General features: G+C 44.4%; 1 protein-coding gene across 10 annotated transcripts in view; it reads left to right on the top strand.

The window, feature by feature from the left end:
• Positions 1-18,153, top strand: part of COL13A1 (collagen type XIII alpha 1 chain) — a 196,517-nt gene that overhangs the window by 74,080 nt on the left and 104,284 nt on the right. For 7 of the 10 annotated variants that reach the window (XM_031956841.1, XM_031956845.1, XM_031956843.1 and 4 more), the window contains exons 3-6: positions 3,041-3,048; positions 5,749-5,775; positions 11,336-11,371; positions 15,163-15,189. In XM_031956841.1, coding sequence (XP_031812701.1) covers positions 3,041-3,048; positions 5,749-5,775; positions 11,336-11,371; positions 15,163-15,189 — 98 coding nt within the window. The remainder of the gene's footprint in view (positions 1-3,040; positions 3,049-5,748; positions 5,776-11,335; positions 11,372-15,162; positions 15,190-18,153) is intronic. The other 3 variants (XM_031956844.1, XM_031956840.1, XM_031956839.1) reach the window with 2 other exon arrangements.

Raw genomic sequence — 18,153 nt, 5'->3', positions numbered from 1 at the left:
TTTCCATATTTTAGAATAGTATATATATATATATATATATATATATATATATATATATTTTACCTCATATTAAATATGAGATAAAATGGTCAGGATCACCAGTAAGTAGCTTGACAAGGAGGAAGGAATGGGAAAAGGTGTTGCCAAAGCAGAATTTTGAAGGAAACAAAGGTTTCTGAGAGGTAGAGCTGAGAAGGAAGTGCATTCCCAGTATGGAGGCCAGCTATCTAGAACTGCAGGAATGGAAGATGCTGTGTGCTATGTAAGTACCAGCAAGAAGGCTGCAATGAGGAATAATGTGAAAGAAGGTTGGAAGGGCAGGCTGGCAGCAGCTCTTTTTCTGGTGGCTAGGATTTCGAAACAGAGTGGCTACCCATGAGCTGGAGAATGGCTGAATAAGTTATGGTATATGAATGTAATGGAATATTATTGTTCTATAATGAATGATGAGCGAGCTGATTTTAGAAGAACTTGGAAAAACTTACACGAACTGAAGCTGAGTGAAGTGAGCAGAACTTTGTGCGGAGAACATTATACACAGTAACAAGATTATGTGATGATCAACTGTGACAGACTTTGCTCTTCTCAACAATATAGTGATCCAAGATAATTACAATAGATTTGGGGTGGAAAATGCCATCCACATCCAGAGGAAGAACTATGGAGACTGAATAAGAATTGAAGTATACTATTTTCATTTTTTTGGTTTGCTTTTTCTTTCCCATGGTTTTCTTTTTTGTTTTGATTTTTCTTTCATGATATGACTAATATAGAAATGTTTAAAATGGTTGTACATATATAACCTATTTCAGATTGCTTGCTGTCTCGGAGAGAGGTAGGGAGGAAGGGAGGGAGAAAAAAATTAGAATTCAAAATCTTACCAAAACAAATGTTGAAAGCTATCTTTATTGTAATGTAATTGGAAAAAATAAAATACTATTGAGGGGGAAAAAAGAAAGGCAAGTTGTAGTCAGCTTATTTTGAACTTTAAAAACTGAACAGAGATATTAGTATTTGGAACCAGTATTGAATAAGTAAGTGACAAGGTCACAGCCTAACTCGGGGAAATCTCTTTGGCAAGAAAATGGAGGATGGCCCAGAGAGGGAAGAGGATTGAGGCAGAGAGACCATTACAAGGTTACTGAAATAGTTTTGGTTAATGGGACCATGAATTATAACGGCAGCCATGTGAGTAAAGAAAAGAGAAAAAATAAGGAAAGTGTTGTTAGATTGAAATTGCAGGGTTTGGTAAGTGATTAGATAGGAAAACCACGAGGAAGAAGAATTTGTGAAACCGGGTGAGTGGAAGATCAGTGATCCCTTGACAGAGATAGGGAGGTTCATTGGAGAAGAGTGGTTAGGATGAAAGGAAGATAATGACTTCTGCTTTAGACATGTTGACATTGAAATGTTGGCAGGATATTCAGTTTGACGTAGCCAATGGGTGTGTGGGATTAAAATGACTAGGGTGAAATATTTGGGATGATCTGGAGAGAGAACTTCTTTAAAAAAAAAAAAAAAGGTTTTCATTTATAAATTTATTTATTTATTTATAAAAACACATGCATAGTTTTCAACATTCAATCTTGCAAAACCCTGTGTTCCAAATTGTTTTTCTCCCTTCCTTCCCTCCAACCCCTCTCCCAGACAGTGAATAAACCAGTATATGTTAAACGTGCAATTCTGCTACACATATTTCAATCAAAATTGCATTGGAGATCAATCAAAAAGGAAAAACATGAGGAAGAAAAAGCAAACAACAACAAAAAAGTGAAAATACTATGTTGTAATCCACATTCAGTCTCCCTAGGTCTCTCTCTGGGTACAGATGGTTCTCTCCATTCCTAGTCTATTGGAATTGGTCTGAATCACCTCATTGTGGAAAAGAGCCATGTCCATCAGAATTGATTATTACACAATCTTCCTGTTGCCATGTACAGCGTTCTCTTGGTTGTACTCACTTCAGATCATGCAAGTCTCTCCAGGCCTTTCTGAAGTCATCCTGCTGATCATTTTTATAGAACAATAATATTCCATAACATTCATACACCATAACTTACTCAGCCATTCTCCCACTGATGGGCATCCACTCAGTCCCCACTTCTTTGCCACCATAAAAATGGCTGCTACAAACATTTTTGCACATGGTGTCCTTTTCCCTTTTTTAGAATCTCTTTGGGATACAGACCCAGTAGAAACACTGCTGGATTAAAGGATATGCACAGTTTGATAGCCCTGGACATAGTTCTTTATTGCTCTTCAAAATAGTTGGATCATTTCACAACTCCACCAACAATGCATCAGTGTCCCAGTTGTCCCGCATCCCCTCCGACATTTATCATTATCTTTTCTTGTCATCTTAGCTAATCTGAGAGGTGTGTAGAAAGATCTTTTAAAATCTACTTTCCTAAACTAATTTGTGACCCTATGAGATCTCATAACTGAACTGAGGGTCACAAAATTATGATTTATTATCAGTATATGTTTGATTTATATATTTACATAATATACCTCTATCCCTAGGATCACATAAAAATTTCTCAGGGTCATGAAAGGAAAAAATTTAAGAAGTCCTATTGTAAAGGAGAAAGAATGGGATTGAGAATGCATGCAGAGGGATGGCCTGTATATAACTTGCTCACACATTGTTTTTGGATGTTTTCTCCCTCATTAGACATGAGCTTACTGAGGGTTAGGATTGTAGCTCCAGTGCCTGGACTTAATGCTCATTGACTAACTGATGGAGGAGAAAAGAGGAAGTTTACAGACAATGGTCTCTGGAAGGAGTAAGGGCATGGTGTAAGAGGTTTGGAAAAAGAAGAAAGGGTTTAATGTAAAAGAGATGAAGTGACTTGTTCATAGTCAGATAGTTACTTAATGTCAGTCTCAAAATTTAAAACCAGGTTTTCTGATGCTGAATCAAGCAATCTTGCCGATCGCCTAAATGTAAAAGGCAGGTGTGATTTCTAAAACTCGCAGAGTTTTTTTACGATCTCCTGAGCAGACCCACTGACAGATGCTTTTTCTCCTTTTCTTTCAGGACCCCCTGTAAGTACCGAGGTCACGGCTGAAATGCCCCAAACTTGAATGTGCTGTTCTCTCTGACGGTAAAGGGTCTTGGGGTGGGGGAGAAAGAGAAGTGAAGTAGTCTGTCCAACCAACCCACCCCCTTTTAGACCTTGGAGTCACCCAGAATCTCCCATTCTCAGCTGATTTTTCTCTAGACTTCCTCTAAAAGCCTGTGCCTGAGTGCTGGAAAGAGAAAGAGACGGTCATTTTTTTTAACCAGGCTCAGAAACATCAAAGCCCAAGAAATCTCTCTCCTTCTTGACAAAGCAGGCTCTGAACTGAAATCCAAAAGACTAGCTTGTCTCAGTAATAAGACACTCTCTTTGTCCTCAAAGGAGGCAATTGTAGAAGAAGGGCGTAATTATCAACAAGAAAGGAGACATCTCTTCTCAATGTGCGGTTCCGTGGAATACATCCCTGCCCACTCACTTAGTGAGAATGTGAATCACATCGGGCAAGTGCTGTTTTCCAAGAGAATTTATGTGGGCAGCTTCTTTTGGGGCCAACTGGCTTGGTCCATATTTTGAAAAGAGATGGGGAGGGAAGGGGATTGAGAAAGTGATGTCGGCAAGTTAAGCTGCAGAAGAAGCAATACATTAGAGCCAGAATGCCTCTCTTCATTCTCAGACCTTTCTACCGAGTCCCCTGTGGGGGGGGGGGGGGGAGGATAGTCTTGCCAAAAGAAAGAACATCAGAGGTGAAGAAGAGTCTCTCAAAGGAGTAAATTGATACCCGGCAATACAGTAGCGATCTTTCCTTGAGGGACAGTGTTTTGAAAATCCAACAAAAGGCTCAAAGACCATTCGGGGGCCCGTGTAAAGTAACTTAAAAGCCCAAACACATGGTGGGTGCATCAGATTTTTACTGAGATGGGAAGAATGACATTCTTTGAAATTGGTCCACCCTTGAGGTTATTGAAACCAACCAGAGCCAGAGGTCTCTAGTGCTCAAGAGAAGGCATTTCAATATTTGTTTTGCCTCTAAATACATACCTGAGAGAAAGCCTTTCATGATTTTCATAAGGTCCTTATTTAATATTCCATCTGTTACTGTGAGTGGTAAATTGATCCCATACTGAGAAATCTGTTCTGTCCCTTGATGGATAAATCACATTGGAATTGGAGAGTCATTTCAGCCCTTGAAATGAAAAAGGGTGATTTATAATGGCATGCTTTGGATGTCAGATAAAATTCCTATCATTAGTCTTCCAAAATAAACTTGGCAGTAAGGAAGCCTTGAAGGACCACCTGCTGAAAACAAGCCTCTTTGGAGGCCCCCTCCCCACCCTCTTCTTTTACCCCTGACATAACCAAATATTGGACTGTCTCTCCCCCACGTCTCACCTTCCTGGAAATTTGTTGCCTTTGGTTTCCATGACTTGTTAGGTCCTGATGCTTTCTGAAGAAGCTCAGCATGCTGCCACAGTGGGATAGATTGTACAAGGTCAGGAAGGGCTCACATTTATTGGAAAGCTCACACAGAGATTGCTGGGAGCTGTGCCCAAGAGCAGAATGAATAGGATTCCTGCATAGGAAGAGAGAATGAGCTAGGATTATTGGATTTAAAGCTGAAAGAGATCTTAGAGATGATCTGGTTTTACAAAAAGATAAACAAAACTCAGAGGTAAAAGGACCTGCCAAAAATTATACAGATTCAAATTCAAACCTTTAGTACTTTTTCCTTTGAGGTCTCTTTCAAGAGACCTTGAGTAGTTCCCTGGCATATTGGGGAGTCCCGCTGTGGAGGCTGAGCAACCCTAGCTCCAAGGCTCTGTGAGATCAGTCCCAAGATCCAGAGCTTACTCTTTAGCCTTGAAGGACAGCAGATGCCTGACCCACAGTGAGGATAGATATAGAAGCCAAGTATTGGCTCCCCATTGTCTGCCCCACAAAAGCCCTTCCCTGCTGTCACTCTTCAGAAGTGTCATCTGTTTCCTCCTAGGAGGTGAGGGCTGTGTGCTGGACTGATATAGAACGAAAAGGTCCAGGGGGATTAAGAATGAAAGGGACAGGTATATAGGTCGAGGGGACCAGGGCTCCCGAGAGTGCTGAAGTTGGAGTCCTAGGAGATTCAGGTTCGAAATGTGAAGCTGTCAGTGACAGCTTCCCACTTTGGTCTAAGTTTTGGCCTTTGTAAAATGAGGACATTGAACCCAAATCCTCTGTGCCCTCTTCCTGTTCAAGATCCAGACCCCAGGACAGTGGTTACCATCTCAGCATCATCTTCTCGGGAGCAGGTCTGAGGGAAGGGAAGGGGGAGGATTTCCACCTCCCAAATTCATTTTCCAGGATGGCAAGTATGGGAGAGCAGCAAGGGCAAGACTGTGAGTTTGCCATGGCTTAGTAACAGCCAATGGCACTGACACAGCCCTCCCAGAGCTTCTCACTTAACCCCACTAAACCCTACTCTAAGAGGTAGATGCATTCTCTCCATTTCACAAACAAGGAAACCAAAGGTCAGAGATGATAAATGGCTTGTCCGGCACTGCCCAGCCTGAAGTGTTCAAGCTAGCCCTTGAACCTGGTTTATCCAGGTCTTCATGTTAGACACTTCCCATTATGTCTCACTGTCCCCTCCATCCTTAGGAGATGCAGGATTGTGTGTTCCATTTCCCTGGCATGAAGTTTAATGAGTTCTTTTTCTCTTTTTTGTTGTTTTTTTTTTGCCCTTTTGATCCAGGGTCCCGCAGGAAGACCTGGACTTCCGGTAAATAGTTTTCTTTTCTTTTTCTTGACTTCTTTCTTTTCCTTCATCTTCCTCCCATGGCTCTTTCTCCCTGGTTACTCAGACTACTAGATCACACCTGTAAACTTTCCCTACTCCACATACACTCCATGCATTTATTTGGTTGCTTGGCTTATTTTTTGGATCTTTTACTATCCACTATCGGTGCTTCTGTGTCCAAATAAGAAGGTCCTTTCTGTATTCCCCTCTCATTGATGAAATCCCCTGTCTGAGACCTGCAATCCAAAGCTGAGTAGAAACTAACCCTTGAAAGAGAGCATCTTTGACCTTCAGGCGCCTGCTATTGACCCTGAAGGACCTAGCCCAACTCTTTTGTTTTACAGATAAGGAAACTGAGGCTTAGAAAACTTAAATGACTTCTCCAAAGTTACTCTCAGCCTGGTCTCAGCAAATACAGCCTTTGCCCATGACCATAGTCTTTAATCCACATCCCTTGGTAGCATCTACTTACATTTCATACAAACAGAAGAGTATAAACAACAAAGATGGTTTCAATTACTACAAGCCATGATTTTGGTCATTGACCAATACATTGCATAGAGATGTATCTGATGGTCTGAAGATGGTCAGGATTTATTTAGAGGCTACTTATTTAGAATCCCTAACTTCCTTTAAAGCATAGCTCAGGTGTTACTTCCTTCACAAGAATTTTCCTGATTCCTCCCCCAATCCAATATCAGGACTCTCCCTCCCCTGCCACTAGTGATGACTTTGTATTTGTTTTCTAAGTAATTCATTTATAATCATACATACTAATATATTAAATATAATAACATAATCACATATACTAATATAATAAATATAGATAAAGTATAATATATGATATAGAAATATGATATTTTATATATAATTTCTATCATATGCATAATTAATATATATTATATCTGTTGGTTCTACCCAAAAGAATGCAGCTCCTTGAGGGCAAGGCCTGTGACATTTTCTAGCACTTAGTAGATATTTTATAAATATGTGTTGACTTGAATTAAATCTAATCAACTTTGAGCTGGACCCAGAATTCAAGAGGAGGTGGTACTTCCCCCTGCCTTTTCTCTTTTTTTTGGTGCTTACTAGCAAAAAGGATACTTGGGTTAGAATATTGGTTTTCCCCAAATACCAGATCTGAACTTTTAATCAACAACTTACTCAAAGATCTGAACACTAAATCAATGACATAAGTTAGTATTTTAGATACCCTAGAAGCCATGTGATTGACTCTCTGCACCCACTGCCTCCTTTCCTACCATTTTGCCCCCTTAGATACAGAATACAAGAGGGCTCCCACCATATAGGGTTGAGACCAATTTGCCTTTACCTTGATTTGTAGGTTGTGATGGCCAAAGAATTCATCTGGGTAGCCAAAAGGGAGAGCCAAGATTTGACAAGGGATTGGATAAGTGTGAGAAGAGTAAAGGGCTGATGAGCTGGGAGTAGCACAGTGCTCTAGACTATAATAAGAAGGCTAAAAGGGGAGAGAAAGCTGATGAACTTTGTTTAAGATATGCTGAGTTTGAAACGCCTGTGAAGTGTCCGAGGGGCGGTTGGAAATGAGTGACTAGCTGAACAAAGAGGCTGCTTACTTGTATATGGCTCTTAATTTGGGAGGAAATGGGCTCCATTTCTTGGAAGTCCCAGAGGATGAGAGTAAGTGCGGAGATGAATTTGGGAAATCAAGGAGATGGATCATAGAAGCTGGAGGAGAACCCAGATGCCGGCTAGTCCAATCCTCTCATGAGGGAAAACTGAGGTTCAAGGAGGTTGTGACTTGCCTAAAGTCACACAGGGAATAAATGTGAGAGTCAGGATTTGAACCCAAAGTTTCCAATTCCATAGCTTTTAGGATTAGGGGAACCAATCCAATATTATAAACCCCACAGTCTACCATTCTACAATCCATTCAGAAATCAGATAGCTGACAAGCATCTTCCCTAATTCTAAAGCAGTGTTAGATATAGATAGAGCTCTACCTAGAGTGGAATGCTCAGGGCTTTGTCTTAAGTGCTGATATTTAAACATTGATCCTGCTCTGGTCCCATATCAACCTTCTCTCTTCCCAAGAGAGGTGGTGAGTGAGTTCCTCTCCATAGCCACATTTCATGGAGCTGCCTCCTCCTGGGGTGCTTCCTTCCCTCAATGCCCACATGCCGCCCCTGGATCTAACCCGCCCCCCCACCAGCCCTTCTTCCTACCCTATGCCTAAAATTCCTACCCACATCTCTAGATTTAGACTCTCCAAATCCGTGTCAGAAAGATTCCAGTTCTCCAAAGCATTACATTATTTCCTGTCACCCCTAGTCCTCACTTTCAAAAGGTAACAGAAGATTGTAGTTCTTTAACAGCTAATGATCATTACAATTGTTGACATTTTAAAACCCTGAACAAGTTACCTTTATAATGAAAGGCACTTGGGACCATCCTTGGCGCTAGAGAAGCATTACAACTAGCTGGGAAGGCTGATGGATCAGCTCCATGAGATGCAAGGAGGAGAGTGAGCAGTGGTTAAATGCATAAAACTCACAGGGGCAGCTTCTTTTGTTTTTCTTCCAAAGTCCACCTTTAAAAAGCATTTAGGGTAAAAAAAAATAGAGGCTCCTATGCATAGTTTCCAGCCTCCTCACCAATCGTACCTAATCCTAACCCATGCATTTTATGACTAAGACTGTGAATAACATTAATTTAAAACACACACATGTGTATATATAATATCTATACCAATATACACATCATGAAATGTCATTCACAAGCCATATGCTTGACTGTGTGCAACTTATGACAAAAAAAAAGGCACCTTCGAGCAAGTCCAGGAAGGAAGAACAATTAGCAAACTCATGGATTATGGCTCTAGTTATGCTTCTGTTGTGAGGGATTATCATTTGTGAAATTAAAAAAAGATCTCATGGGTAGATTTCAGATAATCTTAGGATCATAGATTTAGAGCCTGAAGAGATATTTAAGATCATCTGGGTTTAATGCCCTTATTTGATCCATAGATAACACAGGTAATAAGTGCAGTGGCTAGAATTTGACCCAGCACTTCTTTCACAATTCTCCTTTGGATCTTGGATCCCCTGTCATGAAAATTCCAGTCAATTTAAGCAGCATTTATTAATGATGCTACATGTTGCACCCTCTGGTAGGCATGCTGTCATTTTCTCCAGGTTCTAGACCCAAGTTGCACTACTAATTCACTGTGATTTTGGCTTGGACATTTTCCTTCTCTGGGTCTTGGTTTTTCCATTTGTAAAACCTGGAAGATTGGACTAGCTGATGGCTAGCATAAAGTCAACAAGCTCTTATTAAGTGCCTGCTGCGTACCAGACTTCATGCTGGGTGCTGGGGATCCAATGACAAAAACAAATTAATCCCTGTCTCCATGGAGCTTTCCAAACATCTTTAGGAAAATCATTTCCTCATGGGTACTCTGCTTCAAAGAAGGTAGAATATTTTTCCTGAAAGCAAATGATGAATCTTGACACCAGAAGCACAGGCTAAATCCCAGTGGGTGAGTTTGTCGCTGGTTACTCCCCACCACCATTTTGCCATCCACATCCAGTGATTCCAGCGGACCTCCCCGTTCTGCTTTTCAGGTCATGTGTAACCTCTGCAAGGGGAGCAGACTCTGAGATCAGGCCCCAGGACTGCCCACGACTCACTAATTTTCCAGCTGGGCTGTAGAACTGAGCAATTCCTCCAGCAGACACGCTTGGTCAGATACCATCTTGTTTTCTACATTCAATTGATTTCCGTTCTTCCTGGCCAGCACTGAATTTCAGTTCTCCACCCAGAATTTACAAGGTCTGCATTTGTGGGATAGCAAAAAAATATTTTGTACTGAGAGCAGCGGCAAAGCCTCTATAAGGAGATTTCCAGAGTGGGAAGATGTAACCCTTGGGTACCAAACAAAGTCGCTTTCCCAGAACAGCTGAATCTTGTGACTTGGCTCTCACTTTACTGTCTTTTCTGAGGGTAGGAGATGATGGGGGAGAGATGGGGAGACTTCCACTCATCTCCCCCAAATCGTGGGGCCCAAGGGCAAGACCAAACCAGAGAAAGAAGGCCTGGCTTCTGTTCTCCAGCTTTGCCAAGGAGAGTCTAACTTGGGGTGTCTGCTTTCCCGGGTGTTCATTTTCTGTCACATAGATACAGCAGACCTCCCTAACAAATGCCCTCTACAGTTGTTAGGTCAGTGAGATAAAGGCCTTTATGAGCATGGCTGGCAAAATGGGGGAAGGACTTGGGTGATTCCCAGCTCTGGCCCCAGGAACTTCCCAGATCTGTGAATGTTGGACAAGTCACTTAAAGCCGCTGAAACTTAGTTGACTTCTCTGCAAAATAGAAATTCAAGTGAATTCAGTTCAGCAAACTCCCTCCACATGTGCCAGGGTTTGTGCTGGGTTCTAGAGATCCACAGACAAAAAGCCCCTCCCCTGGATAATATCTCCATTATTTATCTCACAAGGTGTTGATAGGATAAAACTGATAGGAAAGTTTTATAAATGAGAGAATGCTATTGAGACAGGGTGGGGTTTTTTTGTGATCGGTGTGACCATCTGCAATTGGAAGGGATCTTACATCAACTATCCCAATCTCCTTAATTTTTTTTTAACAAAAGAGAAAACTGAGGCACAAAAAAGGGGGTATGATGGGCCAAAATTCATACAGTTCATTAATGGGAGAACCAAAAGTGGAGTCCAGGTCAACTGACTCTAATTTCTTTCTATAATTCATTCAGCAAGCATTTTTTTAAAATTAATAATAGCTTTTTATTTTCAAAATACATGCAAAAATAGTTTTCAACATCAATTCTTTCAGCAAGCATTTATTAAGCACTTACTATATTCCATGTACTGTGCTAGGTGCTGGAGAAAAAAAAAAGAAATAGGTCCCACCCTCAAGGAGCTTCTATTCTATCGGGAGGAGATATTTAACAATATAAATAAAATAAATGTAAAGGATCATAATAGGAGATATTAAAATATTAAGTAAATGTGAAGTATTATATAGACATATACAATGTAAATAAGTATGTATCATAAATATATTATTTATACTTCAACATTTGGTTCTGATTAGTGTGAATAATACACCCCTTGATGTAATAGTATTAATCGAATTCACACTTGACTATTTCTATTGGGCTGGAACCAATTAGCATCTTTCATACAAGGATAATTTCAAATAGTTTGCATTTAAACACATGCTATTACTCCGGGGAATCCATTAGCCACACTAATCAGGACCTTGCTGTATGATATTTAAATGTATGCAGATTAAACCCAAATACAAAGGAAAGCACTAGTTCCTGGTGGGATCCGTCACGCCATACCATACCTGGTGACGTGGTGTTTTGTGCACACACCCGCGGGGACCACGTGGGAAGGTGCCCAAAGCCAGGCAGGGCGCATGTGTCTGGTCAGGGTGTTTCCCTGCCCGACCATCCGCTGGTGTGACTTACTTCCCTTGCCTGAAGCCTGAGACCACCCCCCGTTCACTCCCGTCTGATCTCTTTTGCCTCGCTCCTCAGGGAGACAAAGGCGCCCTTGGGATCCCGGGACGAGTGGTGAGTTGACCCTGCATCTTTCTGCCTGTGTTGCCACGTGCTTGCTTCTTGGGTCCCAGCGCTGCCATCCAGGCCGCCTGACTGTGGCAGTGGGTCAAGGTGTCTGGGGAAAGATGGAGTCGGTGATCCCTCTGGCAGGTGGAGAAGCTCTTTTGGTTCCTTGTTAGGACCCAGGGCGCCTTCGGTCTCATGGCAATTTCCACCATATGGGAATCTGCCATAATATTCAAAACTGAGGAACAGATTCAGAACTTAGCCCCAAAGACTCACACCTTGGATTAGATGTGGAAAACTCCCCCCAGTTCTCTGACTCAAGGCCACTGATGGACAGTTAGACCTTCCAGGGGTCCTGCTGGGTTGTTATCAGCCCTGGGCCAGAAGAGCAGAAGCCAAAATAAATACAAATGCCCACCGGCCCCATCCCTTTGCCCCAGGTCGATGCCTCTGGAAGAGAAATATAAACTTGAACTTATAGAAACTGTCTTGACAGCCAGTGTAGAGGAACCCAGCTATTCTGCAAAGCAAGATGGACTCCAGGCAGCCAGTCACATCTGACCCCAGAGCATCCCTCAAGCCTCAGAGCGCCTGTAAAAAGGCTGAGACCTGTAATATTTGGGGACGAAAATTTCAAATGGAAAATAATAATAGAGCTTTCATTTATATGAGCGCATTTAGGTTTACAAAGTATAATGCATTCATTAGTAACTCATCAGACCTTCATGGTTTGGATTCCAGGAGCGTAAGCATTATCACCCCCATTTGACAGATGAAGAAACTGAGCTTTTGTGATGCCAAGTGGCTCGTTTCCAAGTCTTTAGGGGGCAGAGCCAGGGTACTAGTCACACGTCTCGATGACAAGCCAAGGGCTCACTCTGCCACATCCCAGCCGCCTCTCCCATCTGTCCTGAGAGTTTCCAAAAGCTCAGCTGTTTCTTGCTGCCAGGCTCTTCTCCATGGGGAGGACGACCAGTCCTTAGGGGAAATGGTGCTCTCCTATCTAAGTGTCACCCTAGATTAGGACCAAGGGGTGCAGACTAGCCCCTCAACCCCTGCCAGGGACAGTTGCAGAAAGTGGGAGCTGGCTGGATATCACGGGTGCTTTCCTGTTGTCCTGCCAGCTCTCCCCATTCCTTCTCCATCGATGAGCCCACCCCACTGCCCGCTTCCAACTCTGGCCTGTGGCTTATGATGCTCCCTGACTATTCCTCCATACCCAGCCCCTTGTCCCCCACATACCCTCCCCAGAGGAGACCCAGACAAATCAGCCGCATCACTCATGGTTTTCTGACCAGATACAGCTACGGGGATAATTCTACCAGCCTGGCAGGGATGGGGGCAATAATCTTCAGGTGGAGGTCAGAGTACCAAATATTGGGTATTATATTATTTCCTTATAAAGGAAAAATATGTTTTTAATTTAAAAAGCTTTAGGCACCACTATATGTAATATACTTTAATTTAGTTTTAAATAAGGTTGAAAAAATTTCAGGCGTATCATTTCATTGATATAGGAAGCTCCTGGGAAAGAAACTTGTTCAACCAACCAGTGTCTCTCTTCCAGGATTTTCTTCCTTTGCTCAGGGGCAAGTGTTCCATGAGCCCTGAGGCACTCTGGGAATAGATCTGCCATCATTATGATTATTAGCGCTCTAGGGGTCACTCAGCAGCACAGCTGGCCCACCTAGGCCAGAGAAGCTGCCTGGAAAAAGGGGCAGATGTTGTCCTCCTCCCCTTCCATTTATTTCCAGGAGGGCCCAAAGCCATCCCACCAGCCAGCAGATGTACCCAATGCAGGCCCTGCACAAACAATCCCACTTCCTTATTTCTCCAATGAAAGCACCAGCCAAACCATCCTACTTCCTCTCCCCGCTCTCTCTCCCGCTGGGGTTCCCTTTGCCAAGGAAAGCAGAGAAAGCATTTCCCCTCTGACCCTTCAATGCTGGGGAAGGAACTGGGTCCCTTCTTCTCCTTCTGCACTGAAAATACTGCTAGCTGCTGCCCCTGTGGGAGGTCCTAGGGTCACAGAGGCCATCTAGGGAGTGCTCCTTTTGCAGAGAAGGAAACTGACACCTGGGATGTGAATCTTGATCCCCTGAGACAAAGCTCAGCGGGTTATAAGGGGGGGCTGACTTGAAGTTGGGAAGACCAAGGAGCAAATTCCCAACTTCAACCCAACTCATCAGCCTGACCTCTCTGAGCCTCAGTGCTCTCCAATGTAAAATGGGAGCGCTCCTTAGGCTGGATGAGTTAGGGAGAGCCCAATCCTTCCACCCACTGTGCCTCCCACTGTGGGGACCAAGTGTTACAGCAGACAGGAGGTTCTCCACCTCCTCCCGTGTCTCCTAAAGGGGCTCTCGGCCTTGGTCCTGCTTCCTGACGTACAGATGCCTGCCTGCCTGCCTGGGATGCTGGCGGCATTGGCCCTTCTAGTGATGGGAATGCTGGTAACCCCCCAGTGGTGACCCGGCCCCTTGAGGCAGAGCTGAGAGAACCAAGGGCCGGAGCCAGGGGGGCCAGGGCCTGGAAAGGCCAAGCCAGGGAGGGACAGAGCCAGGGAAGGCACTCAGAGCTCCTCACTCTCTCTGCTTTCCTATAATTACCATGGGGAGTATTGTATAATGAAATTAACCCTTTCCTGGCAAGGAGGAGAGTGAATTAAGGTTGTTCTTTAGTTGCTTTGTCAACTGAGGGGTCTTTGATCAGCCCGCCCATCCCTGCCCTCCCTGCTTGGTCCCAAACCTCCATCTGTCCAGGTATTCATTGATTGGTCATCCACCACCCCATCCCCTGCCACCCTCCAGCCCTCTTCTCCGGGACCCCAGCTTGTCTGGCTGCCAAAGCATTGACCTTGCGGGATGCCCGTGTGCCCTACTTGGCACCCTTGACCATGACAGAACCGTCCTCCCACCAGAGCTGCTCACCCCAGGCAGGAAACTTCGTTTCTGGCCAAGTTTTCTGATCTAAATATGATCTCTACACACACACAAACACACACATTCTCTCTCTCTCTCTCTCTCTCTCTCACACACACACACACACACACACACATAATGAATTTCTCCCTGAGTGCCAAAGTATCCTTTGGGTCTATCTCAGCCTACTCATTTCTCTTCCTGTAACAGAGTTAGTCCTAAGTTAGGGGTGGAGCTGAGACCCACATTAACCTGGCGATTTCATTCTCAGCTCAGGAACTACCTCTTCTAAGGCAGGTCAGCAGCTTCTTGTCTTATGGCAGAGAGATGCCATGTCACACCATCCGTATATCTCAGAAGCAAGATTTGAATTCAGATCTCCCTGGTAAAAAGCCAGCTCTAACCACTCTGCTAGGCTACCTCTGACTGATAATAGTTTTAGTAACACTATGGCCCTCATTTCCTTCCTTACAACTGCCCCTGGAGGTAGGTCACATAATCATTATTGTCCCCATATTACAGATGAGAAACCTGAGCCTGAGAGCTGCAGTTACTTATCCAGGGTCACGCAGGACCCAAGGGAGCATCCAAGTTGTAGTTGGACCCAGATTTCCCAACCTTAAGTCGGCGGCAGGCGGGCAGGGAGGACGGCTTTCTCCTACACGTACACACGTGTGCTTGTTTGAACGCGGAGTCCCACCCGCTCCAGCAGCTGCCCTGTTTCTTTGTCGTGGCTGGGGATGGGCAGGCCCTGGGGGTCAGTGGGCCATCGATATTGATTCCTTGATTTTCTCTCTTTTCTCTCCTTCCTCCCCCGTGTGTGTCCTCCCTTCATCCCCTTCACCCCGTTTTCCATGTGGCTGGTGTAACTGACCTCAGGGACTCAAGGGCCAGCCAGGAGAGAAGGTGAGTCCATTCTTTCCTGATTGTCCTTCTGCCCTTTCTCCCACTGCCCCGAGGATCCAGCAAAGACTAAGGAGAAAAGTCATGCATGGGACCTCGGAGGCCGCCGGGTCCAGCTGCCTCATTTTAAAGGGAGTTAACTGAGGCCCAGACAAGACACCAATGTGCGGGGGATTATAGAAGAAGAATAGAGCAGAGAGGGGGTTTAATTGTTGGTCTCCTGGGTCCTGTGAGCCACAAAACAGTAGATTTGATTTTAGATTTCCTGAATCCGAGCACTCCCAAAGCAAAGGGAGCTGTTTTGGGGGGTGAGTCAGTAGTACTGACGAATGGCCTTCAGCAAAGATTGAATATTCTTGGGGGGGCATACAGGGGATTCTTGGTTTTGTACAGGGTGGGATCCTGTGATTCAGTGACTCCAAACCCCCGTTCTTCCACTACACAATTTATTGCCTCCCAACTTTGTTAAGTGTGTGAGCCAGACCATCCCATCTGCTCTCCCTGTGCCCTCTGACCCCAGCCGCCAGGCCAAACCGTGCCCCCCTTTTCCCTCTCCCAGCCTGCTTGTTTGGATTTCACTCATCCCAGCACTAATATTGTTCTCCAGACTGGGGCAGGATACGTGGGCAGCTCCTCCTGGCTCTCATGTTATCGTGAGCTTCCTCCTCCTTTCCCCAGCCCCCCCTTTCTCTCCACTGCCATATACCGCAGCTGGCCATGTGGGCATGCGGGCAAGGGTCCCACCTGCCAAACCCTCCCCATCGGACAAGGCGGGGGCCATTCCCAGAGCAAGGAGGTCTGGGCTTCAGGCCTCCCCTGCTTTGTACACCCAGGCCTTCGTTCCCACTGGGGTGACTGCTCTCACTCACTAAGAAATCTGGAGCCTTGAATTCAGTCTCTAAGAGATATGCTTCCATCGGGGAAAAGGAGTGATTTGGATGTCGAAAAACTAAAAGGAGCACATTCAAGTCCTGTAGAAAGATGACTTTGGGAGATAAACTCCTTAAAGCCCTGAGTCCTTTCCCCACATCCTGTGTGTTCTGCTTCCAGCTCTGGCCTTGTCTCTCTCCAGGCTCCCTCATGGAGGGCAGAATTTGGATATTTTGTGGGTCACCATTTCCTGTGGGTCAGAAAACAACAGCCAAGATGTCTTCTAACATCTGTATTCCATGGTCTTTGCTAAATCCCATCTGCCCTGGTGCTTCCCTTCCTCCAGCCCCATCTTATTACTGGCTGCATCCCAGCTCAGCCCTAGGAAATGGGTTTGGAATCATTCTAGTTCACCTTGGACCTCAGCACCCACTCTCCTAGATTGGGCTCCCAACTCACTTTATAATTAAAACTGTGGAGGAAGCCCCAGGCATTGTGGCGTGGCAGAGAGAGCCTTGGCTTTGGATCCTTTTTATTCTTGCAAGAATGGACACCTAGTCTGTCTGTACCTCAGTTTCCTTATTTGTAAAAATGAAGGGGTTGGGCTGTCTGACTCCTAAAGTCCCCATGGCCCCATGATCTCTAGGGACTCTTCCAACTCTAAATCCTGTGATATAATAATGAGTGACCCAGACTCCCCAAATCCAGGGAAAGAAAGGTAAGGATCCCTCTCACCCCACTTTCACTCCAGGACTAAACCAAATCTGAACTGGCTTGTGAGTAACTGGGATTAGGGAAGCAATAAAACCCATTTTTCCTTATTTATTATACCTAGTTTTTTCAAGAGTATGGGGGAAAGTCATCAACTCAAGCTACAATGCCCCTCGGCATTCCGTGACAATTCTGTGAAATGGGTTGATTCAATCAGCCATCCTCTGGGCTTTAGAATCCTCAGCTAGAATGATCTTTAAGAGGTTTGTTGCATGGAAATGGGTGTTGTCATTTAGGAGACTGTTTAAAGGACCAGTCCCTCAGGGTCCTTCGGGGGTCATCTGGTGTAGCCCCCTCATTTTATAGATGGCTGGTTAATAGACTATCAAGAGACTGTTTCTACTCTCCTCCCCCTCCCCCAAATGCATATACTTGCATAATGAAGAAATAAGAAAAGAAAATCCAGGCTTCCTTGGGATCAGATTGTCGTCAGTGATGATTTTGCCCTCGATCAAGCAAGCATTTATTAAGTGCTTACTGGATGCCAGCCAATGTGCTAGTATCTAGGCACCCAAAGTCCAAAATAAATACCTTCCCCCAGATGGTTACAGGAGCAAGACAGGAGCAGTGGTCCCCAGATCCCTCCACCTGTCCTTCCAGGGAGCTGCCAGCCCTGTTCTGGGCTTAGTTACCAGGACTGCCTTTCTCCCGTGCCTCTGGGCATCCTTGTATTAAATCTGAGCTCAATTAAAAAAAGAATATATATTGGAAAAAGCAGTGGGTCTAAGGTCATATAACCTGATCTCAAAATCTGCCTCAGATCTGACCTGTGGGACTTAAGGCACCAGTCACTGTAGCTTAAGGATATTGAATTAAATGGCCTATAAAGTCTCTTCCAGCCCCAGCTTTATGATCCTTTGGGTGGAGTGGACTTTCTGGGAAGTGCTGGCAACACTCCTCAAACTAGATCTGCTTAGATGCGATCCCTGATGTTCTCCATTGTTTGGTTCTGAAGGTATCCTTAGAAGCGTATTTTGATGCCACCCATCTGCTATTTCATTATCTCCTTTTTGGGGATTAGTTTTCTTGACCCCAAAGTACCAAAAAGGGGGTCTCCCCTCTTAGTTCTGAGAAATGGGGGCATTTCTCGGTCACTTCTCATCTCTCCTTTCCATGTTCAGGGATCAGTGTTAGCATGGGTATTCATCTCCCTGTCCACATCATTCTTCTTAGGACATGGCGGTTGGCCATCGGGTATTGGTCCTACTAATAGGTCCTGGTAAACACTAGGCACTTAATTAATATTTCTTAATCAGTGAGTCTCTTTGAAGAGAACAAGGTTGGTCTTTCAGCAGCAGACTAGGCCATTCTCCACATCCATTCTTG

Source organism: Sarcophilus harrisii, chromosome 2, assembly GCF_902635505.1.
Source record: "Sarcophilus harrisii chromosome 2, mSarHar1.11, whole genome shotgun sequence".
Taxonomy (NCBI): Eukaryota; Metazoa; Chordata; class Mammalia; order Dasyuromorphia; family Dasyuridae; genus Sarcophilus; species Sarcophilus harrisii.
The sequence above is the reverse complement of the archived record's forward strand: the minus strand, read 5'-3'. Positions and strand labels throughout refer to the sequence as shown.